Source organism: Macrobrachium rosenbergii, chromosome 49 (genome assembly GCF_040412425.1).
Source record: "Macrobrachium rosenbergii isolate ZJJX-2024 chromosome 49, ASM4041242v1, whole genome shotgun sequence".
NCBI classification, from domain to species: Eukaryota; Metazoa; Arthropoda; class Malacostraca; order Decapoda; family Palaemonidae; genus Macrobrachium; species Macrobrachium rosenbergii.
In genome coordinates, this window is record NC_089789.1 from 10,132,696 (window position 1) to 10,150,373 (window position 17,678).

The following is a 17,678-nucleotide window of genomic DNA, read 5'->3' on the forward strand; positions in this document are numbered from 1 at the left end:
AGGCTATATGACAAATATTCTTTCAATATAATACCTGCTATGGGCCAAGTTGTTGCAGGAGACTGGAAGAGTTATCAGTACTTGGTTGAAAGCATACGCAAGTTCCCTGATCAAGTAAGTTTGCTATCTCATTAACGAGAATCTCATGATTTAATACTGTTTAAAATGGAATGAAGGTTTAATAGCATCAATGGCAGTAGAAGTAAGGTTGTCTTTTCTGATATACAGTATTTTGAATTTGTATCTTATATAGACAATAATTCTTTAGGTCAAAGGTCAAAGGTTGCTATTTCCCATATTAGATATAATTCATTTTCAAGAGGCGTGAGGGTTAAAATATTGTGGAACTGCTCAGGACACCAAAGATAACAGAAAGCTGTCTTTTTATAACCATTCCTCACATTTCCAAGCTAACTACCACACCCAGTATCTTAATCTGCTCTAGCCCTGTCACTTCTGATGTTCCTCTTTACTAGTGACATGGTTTTTTTCATTTGGCAAATTCCTTCTTTTGGTGCTGTCTTTTTCATATGTTCCATATCCTGTCATTCAGCTGATGCATGTACTGTATCTTAGCAGTATCAAGAGTGGCAGGTATAGTAGCAGAATTTGAGGTAAATGTTGGTGTCCATCTTAGACCAGCACTGTCATTTATTGTTTATCATGGCAATGGAGGACACTGCAGAGAAGGAAAGGAAAGAAGGCCTGCTTGAACTGGTATATGTAGAGGGCTTAGTGTTAACAGCAGAATTAGAGTAAGATGTCTTGGAAATGTAGGAATAGTGGAATTGAATGCGTAAAAATTCCTGTTGGAAAGGTGGATGACAGGGAAGTTGTGAGGGATGGATGAAACATCCAAGAGGAGAAGAAGACTCATGTTTTGGAGAAAGGTAGCCCTTAGGAGAAGTAAAAAAATTCTGCTATGGGAGTGATTTACTGGATTGCAAAGCAGGTTTTAGAGGACTTTAAGAAATTGAGTAATAAAAGTGTGGATGAAGTGGAAGGAAACTATTGCACTGATAGTAGATTAGAGTATCCCATTAGTAAACGGGCAAAAATCAATGCCAAGGTTTGTAATCCTCTAGACTGGGGAGACACAGTCACATACAAAGGAAACAGAGAGATTTTGAATGCATGACAACAAAATTTTGAGATTCATGACGAGGCTTAATTAGGAAAACTATATTGTGAGTGAAGTCATTCTGGAGAGATATGGGGTCTAGAGACTGGGAAATCAAGTGAGAGGTCAAAGATTAAGATGTTGTGGTCATGTGGAAAGAAGGTTGGAGGAGCACTTTGCCACATAGATGAAGTCTTGGACCAGATAGGAATTCAGACAGTACACTAAGCAGAAAAAAGTTGAGGGAACTCATTTAGTGTATAATTCTTTAAGGGTAAACTCTTACGTAAAACATGTGAAGGATGATGAGGAATGCCAACATGATTGTTGCTGTGGAAAGGAAGATAGTATAATTTGTAGGAGTTTTTAAAAAATGTTTGGTCAATGACATCATCAGACCCCCAAGGGATAGAAATAGAATGTTATTAGAAGTCACCAGAATCTCAAACTTCAAATTACAAAAGAACATTATTTATTTTTCAGGAAACCTTTAAAGAAATGATTGAAGATGTTGGTTTTAGAAGAGTTACTTATGAAAACTTGACTTTTGGGGTGGTCGCCATTCACAGTGGATTTAAGATTTGACTTTTTTTTTTGTGACTTAGACACTTGTAAGTATTGTATATAGTACTTTTGTGTTATTGATACCAAGACATTTAATTGCTTTTACTCTTATTAAAATAGTTCTTGTCATCTTCCATTTGATTAAGTATCCTATGAAACTAAGTGCTTTTTATCTTAGATCCTAGGAGCACTCTGTCCCATTGTTATAAAGACAAGACATTGACATCATTATATAATAGTGTACGTGTGACACTGTTTTGTCTATTTCTCACTGACATACATAAATACATAGTCAAATGCTTAATGAATTGGAATCTTGAATTGTTGTTATATCAGTGTTTTTTGCTAAATACACTGTACACTACTGTAAATATGAATTGCATTAGATTTTATGGGGCTTTACGGTGTGTTTGTTTCAATTTACTGTAACCACAAAGCTTACAGTTTTTGGGTTCAAGAACTTTCCTCTTCAGATTCCTTCAAGTTGATTAAATCACAAACCCATTACTTTCACATGGTGTAATTGCACATCAGGAGGAAGTCCCAGACACCATAATCAATGTAGAAGAAGAAATTAGTAGAGTTGGTTCCAGTGAATTGTTGCATGCCCATGCAATCCCTTAGGTCTATGGTCGTTAACTGATACTCTTTGCGTGTCTGCCAAGTGGTTAAACAACTCTTATGATTATAGAACCATCAGGAATACCTAGTTAAAATAATTTTTTTTGTATAGCGTTGCCACTGTTCTTCCTCAGAGGAGATACTCTTATGGTTCCCCCAGGGCTCTGTAAGGTTAACTCCTTTTATAACTCACAGCAGCTACCAAAAATAGGTTTTCCTTTGTCAAAACCTGTTATTTCATCTTATTTCAGTTATTTCTGCTTAACCCTCTGGTGATCCGATGACGCGAAACTGCGTCAATAAATGTTTTGCTATAAGTGCCCCGATGACGCGATTGCGGCGTCATCTGTGAGTTATTTTCGGGGGAAATTCACAAAAAAAAAAAAAGTCATCCGAAGAAAATGAGGACGCGCCATTGCGTGGGTAGATCTTGGACCTACAAGAAAACGTAAACAGGAAACCGATAGGTGTTGCGCATGCGCCGCAGTCCTCCCCCAACTAAAGCACTACACCTCCCATTTTGACCGAGTTCAGCACGTCTTTTTAGCACTCTCACGTTTGTTGCTTTGTCGTCATTTATCTGCTTTTGTGAAGTGCTTTCGCCTTTGCTATTGTTATAAAAGTGTTTGCAAGTGATTGTTGAGTATTTTGAATAATATTTCAAGTGTTTTTCGATAAGATAAATAATGAAGAATTTACTTTTTTTACATATATTTCTGTCTTTCAATAACATTTCTGTCTTTCAGTTTTAATTGCTCAGTTTTTTCTAGGAACACTACTGCTTTTACATGGGCTATTTATAGAAAATTTATTCAGCTTTCCATTGCAATTTTCACTTTTTTCTTAGCTTTATTCATTACTGAGTAATTACGAAAAATGTAATCGTAAATATGAGCACTCGAGAACCCAGTCAAGCCGCACAGTTTAGCCCAGGGTTTACGAGTACGTGAATAATTTTTTGTACGCCTGTTTGTGCATCTGTAAATAACTTCAGTGTGCATGTATTATATATCATTCGAACGGCCATTCTTTGTACTTTATTGTGCTGAACGGCAAAATGTAAAAACATCAACATTTCTACATAAAAATCTTTAGCGAACAATTGACTTTACGCGAGAAAAACAAAACTTACGTCTTTGAGCCTCAGTTGCTCAATTATTTACTGGGAACACCTATTGATTTTAGGATATATATATATGGGAAATTTATTCAGCTTTCCATTGCAGTTTTAACCCTTTAACGCCGAAGCCCTATTTACAAAAACGTCCCCTGTATGCCGGCGCGTTCGTGAGTTAGCGCGGAAGCGGAAAAAGTTTTTTTAAAAATCACAGCACGCTTTAGTTTTTAAGATTAAGAGTTCATTTTGGCTCATTTTTTTTTGTCATTGTCTGAAGTTTAGTATGCAACCATCAGAAATGAAAAATATCATTATCATATATAAATATTGGAATATATGACAGAAAAAAAAAACTCGTATATAATTGTATACAAATCGCTGCTGTAAGCAAAACGGTTAAAGCTAATGACTTAATTTTTTTAGTTGTATTGTACACTAAATTGCGATGATTTTGGTATATAACAAATTTTAAAACGATCAAAGCAACACAGAGAAAAATATTATCACAAAATGATGCATGAATTCAGAATCGCTGACGTAAAAAATTTTTTTTTTCAAAAATTCACCATAAATCGAAATATTGTGCTAGAGACTTCCCGTTTGTTGAAAAATGAAGCTAATTGATTGAATATTACTAGACTGTAAGTGTTTTAGCTTTACAATTGCAGTTTTCGACCATTTCGGTCGAGTTAAAGTTAACAAAGTCGAATTTTTCTATTTATCGTGATTTATATGAAAATATTTCAAAACTGATAAAAGCTACAACCATGAGTTATTTTTTGTTGTATTGTAAATGAAATTGCGCACATTTTCATATATAAACTTTATGTAACGACTAATATAAAACTGTGCAAATATTACGACAACTAGACGAAAGAATTTCTGAGATGTTCGACCGAAAGTTACCACGCAGATGTAAGGAAAATGTTTTTTTAAAAATTCACCATAAATCGAAATATTGTGCTAGAGACTTCCAATTTATTGCAAAATGAAGGTAAACGATTGAATATTACTAGAATGTAAGAGTTTTAGCTTACAATTGCGTTTTTTACCATTTAGGTCGAGTTAAAGTTGACTGAAGGTTGAAATTTTGGCAGTTATCGTGATTTATGTGAAAATATTTCAAAACTGATAAAAGCTACAACCATGAGCTAATTTCTGTTGTATTCTACATGAAATTGCACACATTTTCATATATAAAAGTTTATGTAACGACTAATGTAAAGCGATGCAAACATTACGACAACATGACGAAAGAATTTCTGAGATGTTGGCCGAGTTACATCACACAGACGTAAGGAAAAATTTTTTCAGAAATTCACCATAAATCGAAATATTGTGCTAGAGACTTCAGTTTGTTGCAAAATGAAAGTACATGATTGAATATTACTAGAATGTAAGAGTTTTAGCTTATAATTGCGTTTTTTAACCATTTCGTCGAGTTAATGTTGACCGAAAGCTTGAAATTTGGCAGTTATCGTGATTTATATGAAAATATTTCAAAACTGATAAAAGCTACAACCATGAGTTATTTTCTGTTGTATTCTACATGAAATTGCACACATTTCCATATATAAAACTTTATGTAACGAGTAATATAAAAACAATGCAAACATTACGACAACATGACGAAAGAATTTCTGGCGCGGACGTAAGGAAAAAGTTTTTTAAAAATTCACCATAAATCGAAATAGTGTGCTAGAGACTTCCAATTGGTTGCAAAATGAAGGTAAATGATTGAATATTACTAGAATGTAAGAGTTTTAGCTTTACAATTGCGTTTTTAACCATTTCAGGTCGAGTCAAAGTTGACCAAGGTTGAAATTTTGGCAGTTATCGTGATTTATATGAAAATATTTCCAAACTGATAAAAGCTACAACCATGAGTTATTTTCTGTTGTATTGTACATGAAATTGCACACATTTTCATATATAAAACTTTATGTAACGACTAATATAGAACAGTGCAAAATTACGACAAAATGACGAAAGAATTTCTGAAATTTTCGGCCGAGTTACATGCTGGCGTAAGAAAAGTTTTTTCAAAATTCACCATAAATCGAAATATTGTGCTAGAGACTTCCAATTTGTTGCAAAATGAAGGTACATGATTGAATATTACTAGAATGTAAGAGTTTTAGCATTACAATTGCGTTTTTCTACCATTTCCATTTCAAGTCAAAGTTGACCAAAAGGTTGAAATTTTTATGTATGTAATTGAAAATTTTATATATGTATGTATGTTATATATATATATATATACATCCACTATATATTCAACAGACAATTTTAGTGCGACGTTTGCTATTTTTAAAACAGGCGAGAGATAGAGCTGCTGGTTAACATTTTTTAAGCATTATTTACAGTATTATGAATAATACTTTTTGTATAATTACTAAAATTAAATTATATATAAGTTTATGAATGAATGTATATATATATGTATATATATATTATATATATAAATAAATATATATATTATAGATATAATTGATATATATATATATATATATACTGATATATATATATATATATATATATATCTTACTATATAGTATATATATATATATATATATATATATATATATATATATATATATATATATATATATATATATATATATATATATATATATATATATATATATATATAGGTTATATATATGATTATTTTAAATCAACTGTATCCATATATTATATATTATATAATATATATATATATATTATATATATATATATATATATATATGAACGCACATAGTTTGGCCGGAATGTATGCATATATATAGATAATTTTTGTATGCCTGTTTGTGCATCTGTAAATAACGTCAATGTGCATGTATTATATATCATTCGATTGGCCATTCTTTTTACTTTATCGTGCTGAACAGCAAAATGTAAAAATATCAACGTTTATATATAATAATCATTGCCATATTTTTTCTTAGAAAAAGAAAAAAAATTGTCTGTAATGTAATGACAATTTCTCAATTTTATTCTAACAGTATATATCTTTCTTTTGTGCGTCTTATAGGAAATTTATTCAGCTTTCTAATGCCACCTTTATTTTTTTTCTATCTTTATTTCTTACTTAGATACGATACGAAACGTCAACATAAGTAGATTGGAAAATCTGGTAATTGCACTCCGTAAAATATTTGCATTTTTTAATCGGTAACAGCTAATCAGCAAACACATCTATAGCAAAATTATTGCTTTCACGTGAAATTTCAAACATTTCCACACAATTTACATATAAGATAAACTCCTCAAACTTAATTATTATATTTTTCATGATTATTTAAAAAAAAAATATCTATGATTTTCCTTAAAAATTTCACATTCATCATGTCATTATTATTTCTGAGCCTTACAAAGATATTCTGATTGCTTTAGGAAAAAATTCAATCATTTGCCGACATCATAAAACAAACCAGAATTCTATATCAGTTATAGTTTGGACCTATCGATTTTTACAAAGAAACTTCCATGCGAGCCCCACTTTTCCCTCCACGGCATTAGTCGTGTACCGGGTAGCGCTATAGGAACCCCTGTAAGCGCGAGAGAGTTAATTACCTTATAATTATTATTCTTTATAGTACAGTAATAATTCTGTTTTGTGCAAAGCACTGGAAGTAGTTTCACAAAGCTTGTTTCCTTTTCATTGAAGAGTGCTAAAGTCTTAGTTTCTTTCAAGTTTTAAGATTATACTTTGAAATGGTTTTACAATTTTCACTATTTAGAAAAGCAAGTGGTACTGTATAACTCTCCATACATTCTCCCTCTAGCTACTGGGAGTGAAGTTTGGGCTCTTCATCTATGGGTACAGCCTTCCTTTACTGGGCTAATGGCACTAGTGATAATGCCTTCTGATGTTAAACCAGATGGTGTGGGAATGGTATGATCATGTTTTGTTTTCTCAGTGGAGGTTTTGTTTAAGGGGAAGTTGGAGGGGGCCTGTGACCTTTCCACATTGGGTTTTACTCATTGTTTGCTCAGCAAAGTTGATTCTTCTCTCTCTGGAACTCTATGTCAAGTTGGTCGCTCCTCTACTTTTGCCTACTAGTTAACTGTTGGTAACATGACTCCTCCAGCTTCAGTAATGTTCTTTTGAACCTGTTCCTGTGTCTTCGAATTTGTCTGGTCTCTGATGTCTCAAACTGTTTGAATCTGCGTGCCCTCACTTTCCTCTGCGTATTTGGGCCTCTATTTCCTTGGTCACCCTTGTGTCTACTTTGGATTCTCAGCAGCCCTCAGAGATCTTTGTGCCTTTCACTTGGCCACTTTTGTTACCCTGTAGGTGAAGTATTACCTTCTGGAGGAAGTGTTTATGATCCCCGGGGGTCTGGACCCCCTGTCATCTGCAGGACGGGAACAGTGTCCCCTTCAAGCAACATTGACTGAGGCTTAACAGCGCAGAGGCTAACAATGCAGAACTTACACTGTCTAGGAACTTCAGAGCCACCTCCTGGCTTGACAGGTGCCAGGGGGCCTAGCTAATGGAAATACTGTAAATGACTATCATTCTGGGCAAATTTCACCTTGAAGAGGAGAGAGTTGTTCTTCTGTCAGCAGCTTGCAAGAACATCTTTTAGGAGATTTACTTGTCCTTGAGGAACAGCCCTCTGGAGGATTCCCCCTACTACATCCCTCCAAAACTCTCTCTTTAAGACACTCTCTTCTTGCAGGCCTCTTCTTCTTCTTAGCCTCTACATCTGGCCAGGGTTACGATGAGCAAGGCAGCACCTCTTGGCAAGCTGTGCTTCTCCAGCAGAAGGCATTCCTCTCCCCAGCTGAGGCTCTGTCAGCAAGGGCAGAATGGGGGACCCAGCAGAAGAAGATACACCGCATGTCCAAACCTGCCTACATAAGGAGCTGCCCTGGCAGGAGGGATGGACCCACATGAGGCAAAGATGCTCCCTTTCAAGCTACCTTGAGTGGTGGGGGGTTGCCTGGCAGACAAGTGTGGTAGGAGTATGGAGCAGGGCTCTCTGCTTCAGTCTGGCAACTGCACCCAAACTCTTCATAAGTGTGTTTCAGCTGGTGTCTTCCTGGACACACTAAAGGGCATACTTGGGCATCTGGCTAATCATTGCCCCATCAGAGAAGGAAATGGAATGCTAGGGACTCGATCCTGGCACTGCGCTGGGAGTTAGTTGTCTTGGTCAACTTGCCAAAGTCCAACCTGTCCCCAAGGAGATGTCAGGTATCTGGGGATGAGGATCAACATCAAGGTGATGAGACCCTCTAATTAGCAAAGTGGTGGCATGTCCTCCTAGTCTTCCTCAAAAAGCTAGTTCCCAGGGGCAGGGTGCATGTCTGGTCCCTCCATTGGCATATGAAGGAGAACTAGCATTCACCAAAGAAGGACCTTCTCAGCTCACAGAAGTGACACAGAAGGTGAAGGAGGATAGTGTGGTGGAGAGACCCTACCAACCTGATGCAAATTGTTTTGCTCAGCAAACCACTGCCCAAGATGCTTGTATTCTTCAACGCCTCTAAGAAATTAGGACACACACCCCAGTGGCAAGTGCGTTTCAGGGACATGGGGCCCCAGCGAGAGGGAGGAGCACATCTATCTCCTGGAAATCAGAGAGTATGGTTAGGCCTACAGTACTTCCAACACCACACCACCTATAGTACGACCATTTTAGGAAGAGACTTTTCCCCACTGACAGAGACAGTACGTTGATGCCACTTCTTCGACGTCCTTTTAATTCTAAACCTGTCAAGAGAAAACGATTTTGTTTATTACAATAAGAATAAAGAGTTAGGTATTTTCGGACATGTATACTCTCCCGATGAAATTTATTTCGTTCATAAATCATCGTCGATGTTAATGTAATTTAGAAACGTGGCATATGTTTTTACAGACGCTGCCAATAATTCCTGTCAGCTTAAGGCAGGTCATTTTTGGGATAGTTGAGCCGTTTAATCCGAGAAATAATGAAGGATTATTCTCTTTCTACCTTTAATGGGTTATTGTTTGGTCACCTAGAGTTTCAGAAATCTTACACTCCTCTCAGATGGGTTTAGTTAGTGAACTAAGCCATTTCTATGTGAAACAAGCTTGAGCACTGCCTATCATGGAAAACTCTCCAATACGAGTTCTGCCTGAAGCATCCCAAGAAATAGCTTGGAACGTTTACAAGTACTTCATTGCTGAAAAAAAGAACAACGGTTCCTGACACAACATTTCAAAAGCAGTTTTACGTGCTACTGAAGCAACGAAGCTAAGTAAATTGACTATTCATTGTATCATTAAAGAAGCTGAAGAGACGGAAGAATATGAAACTTCTGTTTTCCTACAGAAAAACGCCAAGATCAAAACCGTGACAAACTTAGATGACTTTGATAAGTGTGTTTTTATCTCTGGACAGTGCCAAATTTCTACCTCAGAGAGAAATTCTTCACACTTGAAAAAAATTTTGTTTGCATTTAAAAGAAAATAAGGATTCAGTGGATGCAAGGAATCATTACAGAAAATATTAAAACAAATTGGGTTTAGATACGGAAAGATGAATGGAAGAAAATTTCTCATGGAATGAACAGATGTGGTCAGTGCTCGGACGAAATTTCTACAGACAATGAAAAAAGTTCGAGAGGATGGATGTAAATTCGTGATTTATGTTGATGAAACTTGCGTGAATCAAAATTATACCGTCAGCTCTTGTTGGATTGATTCAGAATCTGTAAAAGCCAAACCATCCACTGGTAAAGGAAGTCTACTTTTAATTTTGCATGCTGGCTCCCAAGAAGGATTTGTTCCGCATGCATATTTAATATTTGAAGCTAAAAATGATGGAGATTATCACCAACAGATGAATTCTGCAGTGTTTGAAAAATGGTTTAAAACCTGGGTTCTTCCCATTATAGGGCCATCTGCCATCATAGTGTTGGATAACGCTTCTTATCATTCAGTTCGAATTAATAAACCTCTGACAATGTCTGCCAAAAAGGATGAAATTAAAGACTGGCTAATAAAAAAGGGCATCAATTTAGGAGATAATCTAAATAAATGTTAACTGATCGAAGTAGTAAAGTTGTAAACACATTCGTGTAAAGAAAATGATTATGTGATTGACAGACTGGCAAGAGATCATGGACTCAAAGTGGTTAGGCTGCCTCCATGTCACTGCCAGTATAATGCAATAGAACTGATATGGGCACAGGTGAATTCATACGTGACAAAGAAGAATAATTTTAAAAAATCAGACCTGCTTCCTTTGGTCAAAGAAGCAACTGAATCAGATATCTTCTGACAACTGGGCTAATGCTGTGAGACATGCCAAAGATCTACAAAGAGATGATGCTTCAAGAGATGTTTGCATTGATAAATATATAAATTCTTTTGTTATCGAATTAGCATCCTCTGACGAGGATTCTTCATAAGTAATATTTCCTCATACTTCGATTGTAAATAAATTTATTGCTTTCCCATGTTGTGTGATATCCTATTGAACATTGAAATTGAAATAAATTGAAATATAGATATATTTTTTCGACAGAAAGTGGCAGAAATATCTTTAAAAATCTACATGTAACAGAAATGCCACAGCATTGATGAGTATTATATGACAGTACTTTAAAATCAAAAAATCTAATACTGTATATCTGTAAATCTATATATATGTATATATGCCATATATATATATATATATATATATATATATATATATATATATATATATATATATATATATATATATATATATATATATATCTATATACATACAGTAATACTTGATCTTACACTTTGTAAAACTTTTCACTGGAATTCACACACACTCAAACTTTTAACTGGAACGTAAACTGATGGGCATATAAATTTTTTTCACAGACACACGAAATTCTTCGAGAAACCCTGCAGAAGTGGGTATGTTTAATTTTTGAAGTAATTTATAAGTTTGTTCATGAGACTTACCTGCCAGATATATATATAGCTGTAATCTCCGAAGTCCGACAGAATTTCAAAATTCACGGCACACGCAGTGGCCGGTCAGGTGGTTAGTACACATTCCCGCCGCTGGGAGGCGGGTATCAGGAACCATTCCCATTTTCTATTCAGATTTTCTCTGTCGCTGGACTGTCAACACCTGTTGTCAGTTTCCCCGCCATTTGGATTTCGAAATTTGTTGTCGCTTAAGTATTTTGGTTGTTTTTTGGTATTCGACTTGAATCTGTGACTTGGCATACGCTTTTTCTGGACCGCTTTTGATTTTGCTCTTGACTTTTCCTTTAAGTAAGATGTCTTCCTCTAGCTATCAAGTCTGTAGCTTGAGTGAATGTAAGGTGAGGCTATCGAAGGCTTCGATAGATCCTCACACTTTATGTATGAAATGTAGGGGTGTTGAATGTTCTATGGATAATTGGTGTAATGAATGTGAGGGATTATCTGAGGGGTGAGTGGAAGAAATATGAATCCTATATGCTTAAATTGGGCGTGATAGGTTGAGGAGGTCTTCCTCCTGGAGTGCATCCTGTAGTTGGACAGTCAGGGTTTTCTCCTGCTAGTAACCCTGTAATTAATTTAGTCCTAACCCTTTAGTGTTGCCTTCGGGCCCTGAGGTTGTTGCTGCAGAAAGTAATTCCCTGGCTCTCGTGTTAGAGTCAATGTCGTGCTCTTGAAAATAAAGTGAATGCCATTCAAGCGCAAAAGTGTTGTTTGTGCTAGTGCCCCTAGTGTTGTGGAGGGGGCGTCAGATCAGCCCTATAATGCCTCTAGGCCTGGACCTCTGCCGAACTCCCAGGACCAGGGAGGGGCATGTCGAAAGCCGCATGAGGGTTACGGGGGCTTCCCACCGATCTGGCGTCCCTTCGGCAGGTCCTGATGACTCCACCCAGGCTGCCAGGGATCGTGCTCAGGCACGCATCCAGAAGGATTGCTTCTCGTCCTCGACACGTCCTCCCACGTCGGGGTTGGAGCTCTCGGTTGGACTCTCGCCCTCTCAAGAGAAGCTTGAGAGGAGAGGACGCTTCACGTCCTCTTCCTCTAGACGTTTGTGCTCTTCCCCAGAAAGTTTCGTGGATATTCCTCTGCAGAAGAAATTACGATGTTCTTTCGAATTTCACTCTGCTCGACGCCCCAGTCGCGCTAAGGCAAGGGCTGGAGCTTCTCCTCCTGTGAGAAGGAAGAAGACGTCTCCTCTCCCCTCTCCTTCTTGCAGGTTCAGCCCTTCTCCCGAGAGAGTTGCTTCTCCAACACGTCAGATATTGTTGGGCTTGCAACAACAGCTGTATACTCTCATGGACCGTAGGAATGACAGGCCTCGTCGCAAGGATTTGACTCTGCCTGTTAAGAAGTCCAGACCTTCACCTTTGTCACCTGCTTCGTCTTCCTCGTCTACTAGAAGGCATGGAGCTTCTCGTCTGTCACCTAGAGAGTGTGAAAAGTGGCTCCCTACTCGTCTTCCCCGATTTGAGGTGTTGGGCGTTTCTCTTGACATCGCCAGGAGCGCGTGTCTCGCGCTCTCACGCCGTTCACGCTCTCCTCACTCTCGGCGCGCTCCCAGCCATGACGCCGCACGCGCACACCGTGAAGCTCTTCTAGTATCCAGCCTTGGAGCTTGCCATGAGCTCGCGCTCGCGTCCAGCCAAGTCTTCCTCACATGCCTCGCTGTATCACTTCAACATCTGATGTCTTCCTGTGTTGAGCCAGCTCCTGCAGTGCATCAATTGAACGCTCAACTTGGCTCTTGCGCAAGGATGACTTCTGAAGCGTCCTTTTTTATGATTACTAGCCACTCTAGTAAACGCCGAGAGGTCCCGGGCCACGTGTCGGGCGAATCGGGACTTCTTCCACCACACACTCAAGACCCACCAGCTGAGGAAGAACAACCTCTTTCATCACAGCCCTTGGATGAAGAGAAACATCCTTCGTCTTCTTCTTCCTCTGATTATCAGACTCTGGCTTTTTTACTTAAGGATCTGTTTCCTGAGACTTTTCAACCTTCGGCTCCTCTCTCTCCACCTTATAGTTGTCTTTGTCTTAAGGGAAGAACTCTGGCTTTCGGAAGATGAAAATTTCTTTATTTACGAAAAGGGCATTCAAGAAAACCAGACTGGATCTTCTCAGAAAAATCAATTTAAAGACTTCTTTCAGTTAGAACGTTTGTAAACAAAATTTGGTATGAGACTGGGGAGGATATTGGCTTAACAGTTTTTCGACTTCTAATGGGACTCATATCTTGTCACGTATAAGATCCCACTTGTCCTCTTCCTGTCTTGGACTCTGACTGAAATGGACCACCATCTAAAGGACTCTTCAGGACTGCTGAGGTCTTTAACTTCTTGGACTGCCGTGTCTGGGAGTTTTGTGAAGGCAGTCTAGTCCAGCTCATTAGTCTGGGAGCTGTCCAGTGTACTGCTGTGCATGGACAAGGCCTCAGAGATGGCTCAGAAGAACTTGACACTCAGTTTTCATTTAGCTCTTTTAGCGAAGAGATATTGTTTTGTTCTTTCTCGTTTTGGTCTGTTTCATTATGTCATAAAACATCAAACTGCTCCTTTCGGCAAGCAAATAAATTCCCAGACCTTGGTAAAAGATATCGTTTTTCCAAAACTATCAAGAGAAGGCATTCAAACTGCCTCTTCTAGGTCCTCTAAACGCCCTTTGGCCCCATCTCAGATCCAAAAAAACGGCTAAGAAGAAGCAAATGTTTGCATAACAAAGGGCTTCCATGGGGCAACACGAGACCCGCTCCACGAGGGAGAGGTTTCCCGAAAGGAATGTCACTTCCAAGAGAGGTGGCAAGTGACTCTTTTCACCTCCAGACACCAGTAGGAGCCAGGCTTCTTCACTTTGCCCAAGCCTGGTAGAGAGAGGGGCAGACTTTGGTCCCTCCTTTTAGAGGCTCCTCCTCCATTGTCTTCCTGTCCCCTTTTGATTTTTGTCTCCCAACTACCATCCTGCCAAACAGAAAATTCTGTTTGACCTGCTCGAACAGATGTTCGAGAAGAGAGCAGTGGAACAGGTCTTAGACACACAGTGTTCCCGGATTTTACAACAGATTGTTTCTAGTCCCGAAACATTCAGTAGGCTGGAGACCCGTCTTGGGCGTCAGCAGGCTGAACAACTTTGTCCTGAAGGAAAAGTTCAAGATGGAGACCTCTCAGTCAATACTAGGAGCCCTTCATCCCGGGATTGGATGGTATCTTTGGATCTCCAAGATGCTTATCTTCACGCCCCAATTCATCCGTGTTCGATGAAGTATCTCAGGTTTGTCTTGGGGACAAGATGTACCAGTTCAGGGCTCTCTGCTTTGGACTCTGCACAGCCCCCAGGGTTGTTTACACCGCTTCTTATCAAGAACAACGTTGGGTCTGATGTGGTTGCACCTGGTTGACCGCCAGGATCTCTGCTGTTGGCGTCACATTTTGCTCGACTGGTTGTTTACCGTCTCGCGAAAAAACGTTGCGATGGTTGCATCTGTCGCGTCGCGTCAGGTCACTCTGGATTCGGACCTGGAGGACCTTCAGTTAACACTGGAACTCGTGAAGTCCCTGGGACTTCTGGTCAATGTGGAAAAGTCGCAGCTGATCCCCTCACTGTCCATTGTGTATCTGGGGAATTCAGATCTATTCAGCGGCTTTTCTAGCGTCTCCGTCGCAAGAACGGCAGCTTCAATGCTACGGAAAGTCTCAGCCTTCTTGGAAGGAAACATGCTAGGTAAAGGAATGGATGAGTCTGCTGGGGACCATTTCCTCGTTGGAAAAGTTTGTTTCCCTGGGAAGTCTGCATCTCAGGCCTCTTCAGTTCTTTCTGTTGGAGAACTGGCAAAACAAGGAAGACTTGGAAGAGGAATTGAGAATTCTTCCTTCTATAAAGAGTGCCTGTGGTGGTGGCTCGATCCAGCGAATTGCAAAAAGGGATCTCCCTCAAGCTTCTGAGCCCCAACCTAGTGTTGTTTTCCGACGGGTCGTCAGCAGGTTGGGGGGCAACACTAGGGGGAGAGGAAGTGTCAGGAACCTGGAGAGGGGAACAGGTGTCCTGGCACATCAACATCAAAGAGTTGGCGGCGATCTTTTTAGCTCTCCAATTCTTCTATAGAGGGATGAAGAAATTTGTTTTTATTTAGCATTTCCCAACGTTTTGTGAGAGAGAGAGAGAGAGAGATTATTCTTTGACGGCCTGTAATTGTTGTTGTGAGTGGTTCTCACAAGTTGTTGGAGTTCGTTTCGACGGACGCTGTCTGTCTGTCGGTCTGTCGGGAGTTTTTTCCCTTTCCATCAGGAAGTTTTTGGGAGTTGAGGTCCAACCTTGAAAGTGAACAGGAGTTTGTCTGGCTTTTGTTTTGGATATTTTCACGATATTGATGGTGCATGTGTCTCTTTTTTTCGCTCATTGTTGGTGGAGGGTTTGTTTGAAATTTTGTTTTTGTGGTTTCTGTGTGCTGTGATTGGACCGTGGACCTTTACCCATCTCCAGCAACTGAAGATCAGGGTGAGTGTTGTTTGTTTGTGGGTTAAATTCTCGCCACATAATATTTGGCGCTTCAACGTGGTTCTGGTTTTGCAGCTGCAAGTGAGATTGGTGGCTGGTAGTGTGACTGAAGAGAAGGATGGAAGAGAAGGTTGAGAGAGAGGAGAATACTTGGTTGAGGGGTGAGAATGAGAGATTGAGGAGTCAGTTGGAGGAGGTGGAGGGAATGCTAAGAAGTGCAAAAGAAGAAATGAAAGGGGAGATGAAAGAGTCAGAAGAGAGAATGGAAGAGATATGGATAAAAGTTGGAGGGAATGATGAAAAGTGTGGAAGAAATGATGAAAGGTATGTTCAAGGGTGTTTTTGGAGAAGGGGCTGTTGAGCCAGGTTCTCTGGAACGTGTGAAGGGCAAGAGAAAAGAAAAGGAGGAAGAAGTGAATGGAAGCTATGAGTGATGAAAGTGATATGGGAATAGGAAGTAAGAAACGAGGAATGAGAGGCAGGGTAAGGAAAAGGGAATGAAAATCAAGGGAAGGAACAGAGGGAAAGTAAGGATAAGGATAAGTCAGGGAAGAAAAAAAGGGAAGAAGGGAAAGGGAAAGGAAACTGGTAAGAAGGGTAAGGAAGTGGGAAAGGCAGGAAAGAAGGGAGAGGGTGAAGGCAGTAGTGATAGTGAGGTGGATGGAGGTGAGTGGATAAAAGTGGATAAAAAGAGGGGAAGAAGAGTGTAATGAGTAAGATGAATGTAAGTGCAGAAGTGGACTCTTTGTATTCGGAAGAGGGTATGAAAGGACAGAGCGTAAGTAGCGAAAGTGAGAGTGAAAGTGAGAAAGAAGTGAGAAGGCTATGTATGTGAGGGAGTTACCCGTGTGAAAAGTATAATGAGTATGGAAGTAGGGATGTGCATGATTTCTTTAGGGAGTATGGAAGGTTTTGTCAGGATAAGTATGGGTAAAGTAAGAGAGTGTGGGCACGAGAATTAGGAGAATATTTGACTGGGTTTTGCTTGATATGTATAGGGTTATTATGAGTGTGGGGATGTTGAGTATGACAAGGTGAAAGCTAGACTAGTTGAGCAAGCGGGCGTATGAAAGCGAGTGTTAAGTATAAGAGGAAGAATGAATTTGATGAGGCAAGAATGAAAGCTGGGAAACCTTGTCATTGTATGCTTGTAGGCTGGAGACGTTGGCAAGGAAGTTTTGGGGATGATGGGATAGATGAATGTCAGGAGTTAGTACGGAAGTTGTTAGGAACAGTGCCAGATGGAGTTAGAGAATTTGTGAACTTGAAGTTTTGGAGAAGAAAAGATGGACGAATGAAAGGTTGACTTGGGGAGAAATTTTGAAATTGTAGAAGATTATGAGCTTGACAGGGTTATAAAAGAGAGTAGAAGTGTAAGTGTAAGGGCTGGGGTAGATGAGAGAGTGCCAGAGTTTGGAAGCTTTAGGGATGCAGTGTTGAGGGGGCCCAATGAGAATGGCCGATAGTGTAATAGATAGGAGTTTAAGAGCAAGTAATGTGGAGGTGCCAGTGAGGATGAATGATGGGTTTGTAACCAACAACGGGTTGGACGGGTTAGGGATAGTAGTGTACAAAGGGAAGGTCGGTGAGTGGAAGTTGGTTTCCGAAGTGTTTTAGATGTGGAAAGGAAGGACATACAAAGAATGAGTGTAGGTGGGCTTTAGGAGCGTGTTTCTGGTGTGGTAAGCAATCGGGACATTTGGTAATGATAAAAGATAAAGGTTAAATGCTACAGGTGCGGACAGGTGGGTCATATTGCTAATGGTTGTAGGGTCCCCTCAGTGAATGCAATATGTGGCAACTGTGGTAAGAAT

The 17,678-nt window shown here is 39.2% G+C and overlaps 1 protein-coding gene across 2 annotated transcripts in view; it reads left to right on the forward strand.

Annotated features, from left to right (window-relative positions):
• LOC136832077 (ubiquinone/menaquinone biosynthesis C-methyltransferase UbiE-like) overlaps positions 1–17,678 on the forward strand; it is a 76,286-nt gene that overhangs the window by 7,894 nt on the left and 50,714 nt on the right. Inside the window, exons 6-7 of one of the 2 annotated variants that reach the window (XM_067092707.1) lie at positions 3–114; positions 1,604–1,813. In XM_067092707.1, coding sequence (XP_066948808.1) covers positions 3–114; positions 1,604–1,705 — 214 coding nt within the window. In that variant the 3' untranslated portion in view covers positions 1,706–1,813. Of the gene's footprint in view, positions 1–2; positions 115–1,603; positions 1,814–17,678 lie in introns of those variants that run through there. The other variant, XM_067092708.1, reaches the window with a different exon arrangement.